Below are 14,056 nucleotides of genomic sequence, written 5' to 3' on the forward strand. Positions count from 1 at the left end.
ACCAATCGAATGCAGAATCTGCATCAGGAGGGAGTGGTCAACCGTATCAAACACAGCCGATAGATCAAGGAGGATTAGTATAGAAAAGTGACCTTTGGCTTTGGCAACCTGAAGATCATTCGTAACTCTGCACAACGCTGTCTCAGTAGAGTGCGCAGGCCAAAAACCAGATTGCAGTGGGTCCATTAAATTATGTGCATTAAGAAAGTTAGTTATACGGGAGAAGACAAAACGCTCTAAGATTTCGGAGGCAATCGGTTGAAGCGAGACAGGGCGGTAGTTAGAGAGACAGGACGCAAAAAATGCACCAAAATCAATAATACACAAAAGGTATTGCGCAGTGCGGTTAGCAAATACGCTATCCGCAATGGCAATAAAACACTTTTTTCAGGCAAGAATAAAAATGATGCGATAAAAAATTTTTTTACATAAGTAAGTGTGTTTGTACACTAGGTACACTATTTGTTTTGTCTGCATGTGTGTGTTCAAGTAAGTGTGAGTGCTGTAATTGCTGTGAATGTGTGAAACCCCCCCCCAGAATGTATGTGTTTGTGTGTAAGTGTGAGTATAAATGTGTATGAGTGTATTATGTCTCTGTATGTGTGTTTTTTAATGCTTACCTGGGACAAGCAGTCACACAGATCCTCTGGAAGTGGGAGGAAGGACCCAGGAGCCGTGCTGCAGCTTCTTTCTTCCGATCTGTGAGTGTGCAGAGAGTGGGGGGGAGGGGAGAGCAGGAAATGTCAGGCACGCACAGACAGCGTCCCCCGCCTCTGCTTGTTGTCTAGGGGCTGGGGAACGAGCGGGGAGTGAAGGAGCGGCTCCACTCCCAAACCCGGAAGTGCAGTAGGACGTAGAATCTATGTCCTGTGGCACTTAGGTACTTTTATACACAGGACGTAGATTCTACGTCCTGTGGCGGTTAAAGGGTTACACAAGATAAATGTAAACAAGGCACCTGGGCCAGATGGAATACACCCTCGGGTACTGAGAGAGCTAGGTTCATATTTATAGTGGCCTTTTTTCTGATATTCTCAGACTCTTTCATCAGGTATGGTACCTAGTGATTAGAAGAACGCTAATATCATTCCTATATTTTAAAAGGGAGTAAGATCTAAGCCTGGCAATTATAGGCCTCTAAGTTTGACATCCATGGTGGGCAAGTTATTTGAAGGCTTGTTAAGGGATCACATACAAAATTATGTACTGGAAAATGGCGTTATTAGGAATAATCAGCATGAAGGACAGGTCATGTCAGACTAATTTAATTGCTTTTTATGATGAGGTGAGTAAGAAGCTGGGCAGTGGGGATGCAGTAGTAGTACTCTATTTGGATTTTGCCAAAGCATTTGATACCTTTCCCCACAAACGACTGCTTTATAAACTAAGGTCTATTGGTCTTCATGGAGCACATGGATAGAAAAATGGCTACAGGATCGGGTACAGAGGGTGGTTGTTAATGGTACATTCTCTACTTGGAGTAAGGTTTTCAGTGGGGTACCTCAGGGTTCTGTACCAGGATGTGGCATCCTTGCAGCAGGATCTTGACCAACTGACAATCTGGGCGGCTAAGTGGCAGATGTAAGGTCATGCACCTTGGATGTAAAAATATGCACGCCACTTAAACCCTTAATGGGACTGCACTAGGTAAATTCATAATGGATAAGGACCTTGGAGTCCTTGTAGATAATAAACTTGGCTGTAACAAGCAATGCCAGGCAGCAGCTGCAAGGGCAAACAAGGTTTTGAGCTGTATTAAAATGGGAATAGATTCACGGAGGAGGGTATTATTCTTCTCCTTTACAGAGCACTTGTAAGGCCCCATCTAAAATATGCAGTTTTTGTCTCCAGTGCTCAAATGGGACATTATTGAATTAGAGAGGGTCCAGAGAAGAGCAAATAAGCTGGTAAAGGGTATGGAAAGACTGGCCAAGTTGGGTCTGTTTACACTGGAGAAGAGGAATTTAAGAGGTGACATAACTATGTATAAATATATAAGGGGATCAAATAATAACCTCTCGGACACAAGGGCAACCCACTCCGTTTGGAAGAAGGGAGGTTCCATTTAAATATTCAGAAAAGTTTTTTTTACTGTGAGAGCTGTGAAGTTGTGGAATTCCCTCCCTGAATCCGTTGTACTGGCTGATACATTATATAGCTTTAAGAAGGGGCTGGATGGCTTATTAGCAAGTGAGGGAATACAGGGTTATGGGAGATAACTCTTCGTTGATTCAGGGACTGGTCTGATTGCCATCTTGGAGTCAGGAAAGAATTTGCCTTCCTCTGGATCAACTAGAAGTTAGGCAGGTTATACAGTGGTGTGAAAAACTATTTGTCCCCTTCCTGATTTCTTATTCTTTTGCATGTTTGTCACACAAAATGTTTCTGATCATCAAACACATTTAACTATTAGTCAAAGATAACACAAGTAAACACAAAATGCAGTTTTTAAATGAGGGTTTTTATTATTTAGGGAGAAAAAAAATCCAAACCTACATGGCCCTGTGTGAAAAAGTAATTGCCCCCTGAACCTAATAACTGGTTGGGCCACCCTTAGCAGCAATAACTGCAATCAAGCGTTTGCGATAACTTGCAACGAGTCTTTTACAGCGCTCTGGAGGAATTTTGGCCCACTCATCTTTGCAGAATTGTTGCAATTCAGCTTTATTTGAGGGTTTTCTAGCATGAACCGCCTTTTTAAGGTCATGCCACAACATCTCAATAGGATTCAGGTCAGGACTTTGACTAGGCCACTCCAAAGTCTTCATTTTGTTTTTCTTCAGCCATTCAGAGGTGGATTTGCTGGTGTGTTTTGGGTCATTGTCCTGCTGCAGCACCCAAGATCGCTTCAGCTTGAGTTGACGAACAGATGGCCGGACATTCTCCTTCAGGATTTTTTGGTAGACAGTAGAATTCATGGTTCCATCTATCACAGCAAGCCTTCCAGGTCCTGAAGCAGCAAAACAACCCCAGACCATCACACTACCACCACCATATTTTACTGTTGGTATGATGTTCTTTTTCTGAAATGCTGTGTTACTTTTACGCCAGATGTAACGGGACACGCACCTTCCAAAAAGTTAAACTTTTGTCTCGTCGGTCCACAAGGTATTTTCCCAAAAGTCTTGGCAATCATTGAGATGTTTTTTAGCAAAATTGAGACGAGCCTTAATGTTCTTTTTGCTTAAAAGTGGTTTGCGCCTTGGAAATCTGCCATGCAGGCCGTTTTTGCCCAGTCTCTTTCTTATGGTGGAGTCGTGAACACTGACCTTAATTGAGGCAAGTGAGGCCTGCAGTTCTTTAGATGTTGTCCTGGGGTCTTTTGTGGCCTCTCGGATGAGTTGTCTCTGCGCTCTTGGGGTAATTTTGGTCGACCGGCCACTCCTGGGAAGGTTCACCACTGTTCCATGTTTTTGCCATTTGTGGATAATGCCTCTCACTGTGGTTCGCTGGAGTCCCAAAGCTTTAGAAATGGCTTTATAACCTTTACCAGACTGATAGATCTCAATTACTTTTGTTCTCATTTGTTCCTGAATTTCTTTGGATCTTGGCATGATGTCTAGCTTTTGAGGTGCTTTTGGTCTACTTCTCTGTGTCAGATAGCTCCTATTTAAGTGATTTCTTGATTGAAACAGGTGTGGCAGTAATCAGGCCTGGGGGTGACTACAGAAATTGAACTCAGGTGTGATAAACCAGAGTTAAGTTATTTTTTAACAAGGGGGGCAATCACTTTTTCACACAGGGCCATGTAGATTTGGAGGTTTTTTTCTCCCTTAATAACGTAAACCTTCATTTAAAAACTGCATTTTGTGTTCAATTATGTTATCTTTGACTAATAGTTAACGGTTTTTGATGGGCAGAAACATTTAAGTGTGACAAACATGCAAAAGAATAAGAAATCAGGAAGGGGGCAAATAGTTTTTCACACCACTGTATATAGGCATTATGGTTGAACATGATGGACATATGTCTTTTTTCAACCCAACTTACTATGTTTCCTGTGTCCATAAGGATTGGATGACTGGGCAATACCAGATACAATGAGGTAGGGCTCCTCTTTGCATCTTAAACATTTAGAGCTGTCCAGTAGTCCCATCTTAAATCTCCGTAGTGGGGTAAGATACGATTGGTGTAGTAGTTGTAGGGCTAGGATTTGGTACTGGCTAGAGGCAGTAAATCTCATGGTGTGTGAGTGGAGTTTAGGGACGTGCTGGTTATCGGTGTTTGGAATGGTATCTCTCCATTTCCTAAGAGATATATCATTGTGTGGGTAATCTAGATCTAGTCTAATGAGTTTGTGGATGGATGCTGTGGAGTGGAGGGTGTTGGCATAGTGTGTGGCTTGCATAAAGTAGAGGTACTGGGTTTGGAGAAAGGGGAAGTTGGCAGTTGCTTCTGTGAATGTCATGGGGAGAGTTTTCTATTGAGTATGTCTCTGATACAGTGAAGTCCTTGTTTCTATTTTGTGAAAATATTAGTCATTAGGCCACTAGGGAAATTTTTGTTTCCTGTCCAAGGTAGATATAAGGATAGGTTTTGAGTGACTTTGTGTTTGTCTGATTGTGCGGCAAGCTTTGTATGTGTGGATGAACAACGTATTGCTTTTCTGGTGCATTTTCATTTGGTGGAAGGTAAAGTAGGGAATTAAGATGTGATGTTTCCATTACAATGTGTTTATTTTTTAAGTTGCTATATGTGTTTGTGTTATATATAACCAGTCCCCAATGTGACGTTGTAATTGTGTAGGTTTGGGAAGTTGATACCTCTATCTGTTTTCAATTGTTGAAGCTTGCGCATGGCAATTTTAGGTCCTTTGCCTTCCCATATGAATTCCCAAAATACTTTAACTATTTTAAATTTTTTCTAGTAAGGAAGTAAGGTAACATCTGGATCTTACAATGCATATAAAAGTCTACACATCCCTGATAAAATGTCAGATTCCTGTGCTGTACAAAAATGAGACAAAGATAAATCATTTCAGAACTTTTTCCACCTTTAATGTGAACTATAAACTGTACCACTCAATTGAAAAACAAACTGAAATCTTTTAGGTGGAGGGAAGAAAACCAAAAAATCTAAAATAATGTGGTTGCATAAGTGTGCACACCCTTAAACTAATACTTTGTTAAAGCACCTTTTGATTTTATTACAGTACTCCGTCTTTTTGGGTATGAGTTTATCAGCATGGCACATTTTGACTTTGCAAGATTTGCCCACTCTTCTTTGCAGAAACACTCCAAATCTGTCAGATTGCGAGGGCATCTCCTGTGCACAGCCCTCTTCAGATAACCCCACAGATTTTCAATCGGATTCAGGTCTGGGCTCTGGCTGGGCCATTCCAAAACTTTAATCTTCTTCTGGTGAAGCCATTCCTTTGTTGATTTGGATGTGTGCTTTGGGTCGTTGTCATGCTGAAAGATGAAGTTCCTCCTCATGTTCATATTTTTTGGAATTATGGCCAAAAAGTTCAACCTTGGTTTTATCAGACCATAACACCTTTTCCCACATGCTTTTGGGAGACTTCAGATGTGTTTTTGCAAAATGTAGCCTGGATGTCTTTCTTTGTAAGAAAAAGCTTTCGTCTTTCCACTCTACCCCATAGCCCAGTCATATGAAGAATACGGGAGATTGTTGTCACATGTACCACACAGCCAGTACTTGCCAGATATTCCTGCAGCTCCTTAAATGTTGCTGTATGCCTCTTGGTAGCCTCCCTGACCAGTTTTCTTCTCGTCTTTTAATCAGTTTTGGAGGGACGTCCAGTTCTTGGTAATGTAACGGTTGTGCCATATTTTCTCCACTTGATAATGACTGTCTTCACTGTGTTCCATGGTATATCTAATGATCTAATGCCTTGGAAATTCTTTTGTACCCTTCTCCTGACTGATATCTTTTAACAATGAGATCCCTCTGATGCTTTGGAAACTCTCTGTGGACCATGGCTTTTGCTGTGGGATGCGACTAAAAAATGTCAGGAAAGATCAACTAGAGCAGCTGAACTTTATTTGGGGTTAATCAGAGGCACTTTAAATGATGGCAGGTATATGCTGACTCCTATATCACATGATGTTGATGTGATTGCTTAATTCTAAACATAGCTACATCCCCAGTTAGAAGAGGGTGTGCACACTTATGCAACCACATTATTTTTGTTTTTTTTGGTTTTCTTATCTCCACCTAAAAGATTTCAGTTTGTTTTTCAATTGAGTGGGACAGTTTAGGTCACATTAAAGGTGGAAAAAGTTCTGAAATGATTTATATTTCTCTCATTTTTGTACAGCACAGGAACCTGACTTTTTACTAGGAGTGTGTACACTTTTTATATCCACTGTAAATAGTAATGTGGGAAAGTGCAAATTTTAGATTTTTAAAAGTTAGATTTATTTGCTTTAAAGGGATTCTATGGGTGGTGTCCTTCTTCATATTCTGAGCCTTCTGGATAAAGATCCTATACCTGTATTTCAAAATGTTTTAACAAACTGAATTTTTTCTAGATTTCATCTAAAGTTTAATATTTTTTTCTTCTTTTTCCTTCAGAGCATCTTCCTAAATTGCAAGCCCGACCTTATTCAGCTGCTAGGTAATAACTCATTTAATGTACAGCCTGAAATAATGAGGTAAAGTTAAAGGAACAGTTGTGCCTACAAAGGATTTGAATTTAAAAAAACTGGAATTCAGTTTAGATGGCATGGTTATAGAAATAATACTTTAAGTTGATCCAGAAGTTTTAAATAAAATATTTTGTGATACTTTTTTTTATTATATAGTAGTGTGTAGTAGTGGAATAGTTTATCATTATTTTACTAATAGTTTAGTACAAAGTATTTTCTCCTTTTTTTTCTCCTTAATTTGAGACAGCTTACAGTATTTACAAATTTGACACATAATACAGTGTTATACCACTGTGTTACAGTGTTACACTGTATTATGTGTCAAAAAATGTTGTACAACACAATTTGTGGAAGATTATTTAGTGCAGAATAATTTTGTAGCAGCTTGGTTCATCTGGTGCTAGTTGCAGAGACATTTGTATAGCTATGCTAGAGACTGCTGTGTCAAATATGGTCAGGGGTAGGGGAGATAGCTCTCAGTACAAGTTGATCCAGGGACTGGTCCGATTGCCATCTTGGAGTCAGGAAGGAATTTTTTCCCCTCTGCGGCAAATTAGAGAGGCTTCAGATGGGGTTTTTTTTGCCTTCCTCTGGATCAACTAGTAGTTAGGCAGGTTATATATAGGCATTATGGTTGAACTTGATGGACATATGTCTTTTTTCAACCCAACTTACTATGTTACTATGTTACTATGTTATTTGGATGGACTTCCGGGGGGCGGACCCAGCAGATGGCCACGTTTTAAGAGAGCTCCTAAACCCTCTTATTCGAGCACAACAAAACCCAAATTAAAAAGCCTGGTGAGAGGATAAAGAGGGGTAAGGGCAAAAACCACTGCCCGGCTCTTCCCTCCCTTGCTTCCCCGGAGTACAGCGAACCCACCTCACGGACCCGGACCGGACACAGCTGCACCGAAACACCACCTTGCCCGATCAATATAGTAGGACAGAGCGGTGGCAGACCAACACACATCGCCAGAACTGTGGCGATGTGTGATTTTACAGGCAGTAAGTCCGGTCACGGGAGGGCGATAAGATTGGGGCAGGCCAAATGCTCTTACCATTAAACTGCTCAGCAAACTGTAGGCTCCTTTTGTAATAACCACATAACAGAACCTCCAACTCTGTTTGCGCTAAGGGCACAATAAACTGTTAACCCTATTTGCGCCTAGTGCGCAACAAGACTATTAACCCCTTATACGCCAAATACCCAACAAACCACAAATATACTCAGCGCTAAGTGTGCTCCACGCAGCTAAACCAGCGCAAGGACACCATAAAAAACCGCTGACCACAACACCATAAGCTCAAGCAGCAACGTACCCTGCTGGAAGCAGGCACAAAACTCGCATCTGCTTGAAGCAACTCAAATAAGGCAAACACGAGGTGAGAACCTGCACCCTGAGCAAACCTTGTTAGAAGGCCCAACACTGTGCCACAGTAGAACTGTAATACCAACTCAATTACCCACAGGTAGGAAACTTACACCTACCTACTTTGTGACAAAGAAAACCTACTACAACATTCAAGTGTGCTAAAATATTACCCATCACCAAAATAGAAACCCTACCTTTCCAAATGGGAATAGCTACATCAGCAAGATAAATGTAAAAACTCAGTAAATCTAATTGCCTAACCAGAGGGGACATACCTACTCGACTAGAACAAACCCAATCCTTAAACTGCTTAAACTAAATACGGAACAACCCTACCTGCCTAATCAGAGGAAACACATACATCTGATCAAACCGCCACGATAAATAATACCAACCAGACCCAAAAAGACATAAGACAAACTACCTAATCCTTTCCTATTAGAACATTCCAACCTACCAGGAATGGAAAAATATCTGGGTCCCACAACCACAATGCCACAGAGACAAACAAAGCAAAGAACAAAAGAAAAAAAAACAGCACAAGATCCAGAACAAATGGACACAGATACCAATACAATTAACCAACAACCACAAACCACCCAGGCTCAAGACCAAGCACAGTTACTTGGCCCACTCCTAGACCAAAAACTTGCGAGCATAAAAGAGTCGATGGCAGAAATCTTACAACAAGTTACCAATCAAACACAAAGAATGACAGAGGCCAAACACTGAATCTCTACACTGGAAGATGAACTTGATAAAGCCCAAAAATCAATAGACCTGTAACAACGCAAGATCACCATAATGGCAGACAAAATAGACGACCTGGAAAACAGGAGCAGACAAAATAATTTACGGCTGGTAGGGATTCCAGAATCCATAAAAGGACCAGACCTTGAACAACTTCTAACCACAGAACTTCCAAAAATGCTCAAAATGGAAGAGACACATTCCCATTACTTAATTGAAAGATATCACAGAATCGGACCCCCACCATCTAAAGACAGACCACGACAAGTGATCTTCAAATTACTTAACTACGCTGACAAAACGAACATTTTAGCAGCATATAGAAGAATCAAAGATCTCAACTATCAAGGGCAGCGAATTCTACTCTTTCAAGACTTTTCAGCTGCAGTGGCAGCAAAACGCAAAGAATTTGCACCAGTATGCAGACTCTTATATGCTTCGGGACACCGATTCTCTTTATTATGGCTAATGCCACACGAGGCGTAGGGCTGAAATTTTCGGCAAGCGGATAAACGCTTGCCGAAAATTCAGCCCTACGCCTCCTACTTGTGCCTGCACCCGAATGAATGAGATACGCTCGGGTGCAGGCACATGTAGCCGATATACGCAAGAAAACGCATTCTCTCGCGTTTTCATGCGTATATCGGCTACATGTGCCTGCACCCGAGCGTATCTCATTCATTCGGGTGCAGGCACAAGTAGCAGGCGTAGGGCTGAATTTTCGGCAAGCGTTTATCCGCTTGCCGAAAATTTCAGCCCTACGCCTCGTGTGGCATTAGCCATAATAAAGAGAATCGGTGTCCCAAAGCATATAAGAGTGTATACATGGAATTTTTCCGCTTGCTGAAAAAATCTGCCCTACGCCGCGTGTGGCATCAGCCTATTTCCTGCAAAACTCAAGATAGTGGACAAAACCAACGGAAGAAACATCTTTTTTGAAAACCCCAAACGAGCCATGGAATATTACAAAACAACAACTCCAAGAGCTAACGAACAAAACCAGACAACCTGAAACAACAAAAGACTAACTGATCACAAAACAACACGACTACCAATAATCCCTAGCGAAGGTTCAGGAAAATCAAAATCTTCCTCAACACAGAACTTATCGCACGAAAATATAATCAATAATAGCTTCTCCAAGGACTGGTCGGAACCTTAACCGACAACCCTGAACCAGATATCTCCTCTCCACCCCTATCCATTCCTCCTCACCCCCTACCTTCCTCCCATCCCCTTCCCCATTTTAAGCTTTGCCAACTCCAACGTCCCCTCCCCATAAAATAACTGTTCATAATGTTTATATAGACGGAATAGGCAATTAGAAATGCTTTTTCTTTTTTTTTCTTTTTTTACTTGTGTAACACAATGATTTTGTTTATGATTATTAAGTTACAAATACAACTTCAGTTAATAATGTTTGCTCATACCTCTAGTAAGCTAATTCACTGTAAACAAACTATCCTTAGGCCTTGTGGGAACAAATACCAGAGTGGTAAACCTGCTCGCTGGGACAGGCTAGCCCCCCAAACAACCCATATAACCGCGACCAAACGCCCAAAAAAGGGCATAGGGTAAACCTTGCCCCTTTCCCCCGCTTAGATGGCAATCACCACTGAAATACCCAATATGCCAACCCAAAATATCACTGAATTTAAGGTACTTTCCTGGAACGTAGGTGGTCTGAATACCCCAATAAAAAGGAAAAAAGTACTAGACCGACTACGCAGGGAAAAGGCCCAAGTTATCCTCTTACAGGAAACTCATTGGCGCTGAAAGGATAAACAAACACTTAAAGACAAATGGTTACAAATTGTACTAGAAGCATCTTACAAAACCAAATCCAGAGGGGTAGCAATATTAACAAGTAAAGACCTACCATGCACCCTCTCAAAAACCTACGAAGACAAAAATGTCCGTTACATACTAGCAGATCTAGAGATATATGGTGTCAAATATACAATAGTCAACATATACGCGCCAAATAAGGAAAACAAATGTTTCTTTACAGGTGTACTACAAAAGATTGACTCCTGGGGGACCACCAATACTATACTAGGAGGTGACATGAACGTGATTTGGGATGACTTCATGGATAAATCAGGTAAAACCACCACATATTCCAAAAACAGAGCAAGACCCTTACATAATCTATGTGATATCTTACAACTACATGACACATACCGACACCTACATCCTATAGCCAAAGACTACACATTCTACTCGGGAGTACATAAATCTCACTCGAGACTAGACTACATTTTTGTCTCCCGGGCATTGCTGCCGGCGGTCCTAACAGCCAACATAGGAAACATTGATATATCAGACCACGCCCAAATTTCTATCAAATTAAAATTACAGACACCCCAGCCACGCTCATACAACTGGAGATTCCCGATACATCTGTGTTCCAATGGAGACTTTCAAACCTATCTAAAAACTAGCTTGGCAAATTATATTGACGACAATATCAACCATTGGGACAACCCACAGCTACTTTGGGCAGTGGAAAAACCAGTTCTAAGAGGTCACGCAACTTCATATATAATCAGAGACAAAAAAAAACAGTACAACGAAAAATAACACACTACACAGCCTTCAAACTTACCAACTTGCAAGAAGATAAAAACAAATACACGGACACAAAACAACTTTTTGACACTTTATTGACAGAGAAAGCATATCAATCATTGAGCTATACAACACATAAATTTTACAGACATGGAAATAAATCAGGAAAACTCCTAGCAAAAAGACAGACAAGGAACACATTCATTCAAAAACTTAAAACATGGGATGGGTGGACACGAGATCCAAATCAAATAATAAACATTATCACCGAACACTTTAAAAAGCTATATGAAACAGTAGAGGACAACCCCCATCGGATGGGTGGACACGAGATCCATCGGATGGGTGGACACGAGATCCAAATCAAATAATAAACATTATCACCGAACACTTTAAAAAGCTATATCAGACAGTAGAGGACAACCCCCAGGATGGCTTGCAATTCTTGCACGAAGCTGGACTTCACAAACTTTCAGTACAAGACCGCGATATCCTTGACACACCTACAGTGGTGTGAAAAACTATTTGCCCCCTTCCTGATTTCTTATTCTTTTGCATGTTTGTCACACTTAAATGTTTCTGCTCATCAAAAACCGTTAACTATTAGTCAAAGATAACATAATTGAACACAAAATGCAGTTTTTAAATGAAGGTTTACGTTATTAAGGGAGAAAAAAAACTCCAAATCTACATGGCCCTGTGTGAAAAAGTGATTGCCCCCCTTGTTAAAAAATAACTTAACTGTGGTTTATCACACCTGAGTTCAATTTCTGTAGTCACCCCCAGGCCTGATTACTGCCACACCTGTTTCAATCAAGAAATCACTTAAATAGGAGCTACCTGACACAGAGAAGTAGACCAAAAGCACCTCAAAAGCTAGACATCATGCCAAGATCCAAAGAAATTCAGGAACAAATGAGATCAAAAGTAATTGAGATCTATCAGTCTGGTAAAAGCCATTTCTAAAGCTTTGGGACTCCAGCGAACCACAGTGAGAGCCATTATCCACAAATGGCAAAAACATGGAACAGTGGTGAACCTTCCCAGGAGTGGCCAGCCGACCAAAATTACCCCAAGAGCGCAGAGACAACTCATCCGAGAGGGGTCTTGAGGCCACAAAAGACCCCAGGACAACATCTAAAGAACTGCAGGCCTCACTTGACTCAATTAAGGTCAGTGTTCACGACTCCACCATAAGAAAGAGACTGGGCAAAAACGGCCTGCATGGCAGATTTCCAAGGCGCAAACCACTTTTAAGCAAAAAGAACATTATGGCTCGTCTCAATTTTGCTAAAAAACATCTCAATGATTGACAAGCCTTTTGAGAAAATACCTTGTGGACCGATGAGACAAAAGTTTAACTTTTTGGAAGGTGCGTGTCCCGTTACATCTGGCGTAAAAGTAACACAGCATTTCAGAAAAAGAACATCATACCAACAGTAAAATATGGTGGTGGTAGTGTGATGGTCTGGGGTTGTTTTGCTGCTTCAGGACCTGGAAGGCTTGCTGTGATAGATGGAACCATGAATTCTACTGTCTACCAAAAAATCCTGAAGGAGAATGTCCGGCCATCTGTTCGTCAACTCAAGCTGAAGCGATCTTGGGTGCTGCAGCAGGACAATGACCCAAAACACACCAGCAAATCCACCTCTGAATGGCTGAAGAAAAACAAAATGAAGACTTTGGAGTGGCCTAGTCAAAGTCCTGACCTGAATCCTATTGAGATGTTGTGGCATGACCTTAAAAAGGCGGTTCATGCTAGAAAACCCTCAAATAAAGCTGAATTGCAACAATTCTGCAAAGATGAGTGGGCCAAAATTCCTCCAGAGCGCTGTAAAAGACTTGTTGCAAGTTATCGCAAACGCTTGATTGCAGTTATTGCTGCTAAGGGTGGCCCAACCAGTTATTAGGTTCAGGGGGCAATTACTTTTTCACACAGGGCCATGTAAATAATAAAAACCCTCATTTAAAAACTGCATTTTGTGTTTACTTGTGTTATCTTTGACTAATAGTTAAATGTGTTTGATGATCAGAAACATTTTGTGTGACAAACATGCAAAAGAATAAGAAATCAGGAAGGGGGCAAATAGTTTTTCACACCACTGTATAACAAAATCAGAAATATTAGAAACAATTAAAAAACTAAAAAATGGCAAAACACCAGGACCCAACGGTCTCCCAGCTGAATTTTCTAAACAATTAACACCAGACATAACCCCAACACTAGAAACACTCTACAACGAAACCCTACAGGGACACCCATTATGGCATGAAGCTAATGTTGCCAGAATAATACTAATCCCCAAAGAAGGAAGGGACATAACAGAACCAAGTTCATAGAGACCTATATCGCTATTAAACCAAGACATAAAAATAATATCTAAAATAATGGCTGACAGATTACAACAGATCCTACCAAAAATACTTACCGAGCAGCAAACCGGATTCCTTAGACAACGACACCCCGTCCAAGCTCTCAGGAAAATACTAGCAGCAGTTTACCAAAGCAACCTAGAGAATAGGAAACAAGAAATGTTAATAAACCTAGACGCGGATAAAGTGTTTGATAGGATATCACATGCACACCTACGTCGCTTACTAAAATTCCAGCATTTCGGTATACAAACACTTAATCTATACAAAAACCTATACAACTCACCCTGCACATACATAACAGTCAATAACTACAACTCAAGTAGATTCATCATTGGCAGAGGAAAACGTCAAGGCTGCCCCCTATCTCCTCTC

The 14,056-nt window shown here is 40.9% G+C and overlaps 1 protein-coding gene across 3 annotated transcripts in view; it reads left to right on the forward strand.

Annotated features, from left to right (window-relative positions):
- The window catches only part of mtrr (5-methyltetrahydrofolate-homocysteine methyltransferase reductase), a 206,346-nt gene that overhangs the window by 153,361 nt on the left and 38,929 nt on the right, over positions 1-14,056 (forward strand). For all 3 annotated transcript variants that reach the window (XM_031903494.1, XM_018094927.2, XM_031903495.1), the window contains one exon: positions 6,538-6,580. In XM_031903494.1, the coding sequence (XP_031759354.1) occupies positions 6,538-6,580 (43 nt within the window). The remainder of the gene's footprint in view (positions 1-6,537; positions 6,581-14,056) is intronic.

The sequence above is a fragment of the Xenopus tropicalis genome, chromosome 6 (assembly GCF_000004195.4).
Source record: "Xenopus tropicalis strain Nigerian chromosome 6, UCB_Xtro_10.0, whole genome shotgun sequence".
Classification (NCBI taxonomy): Eukaryota; Metazoa; Chordata; class Amphibia; order Anura; family Pipidae; genus Xenopus; species Xenopus tropicalis.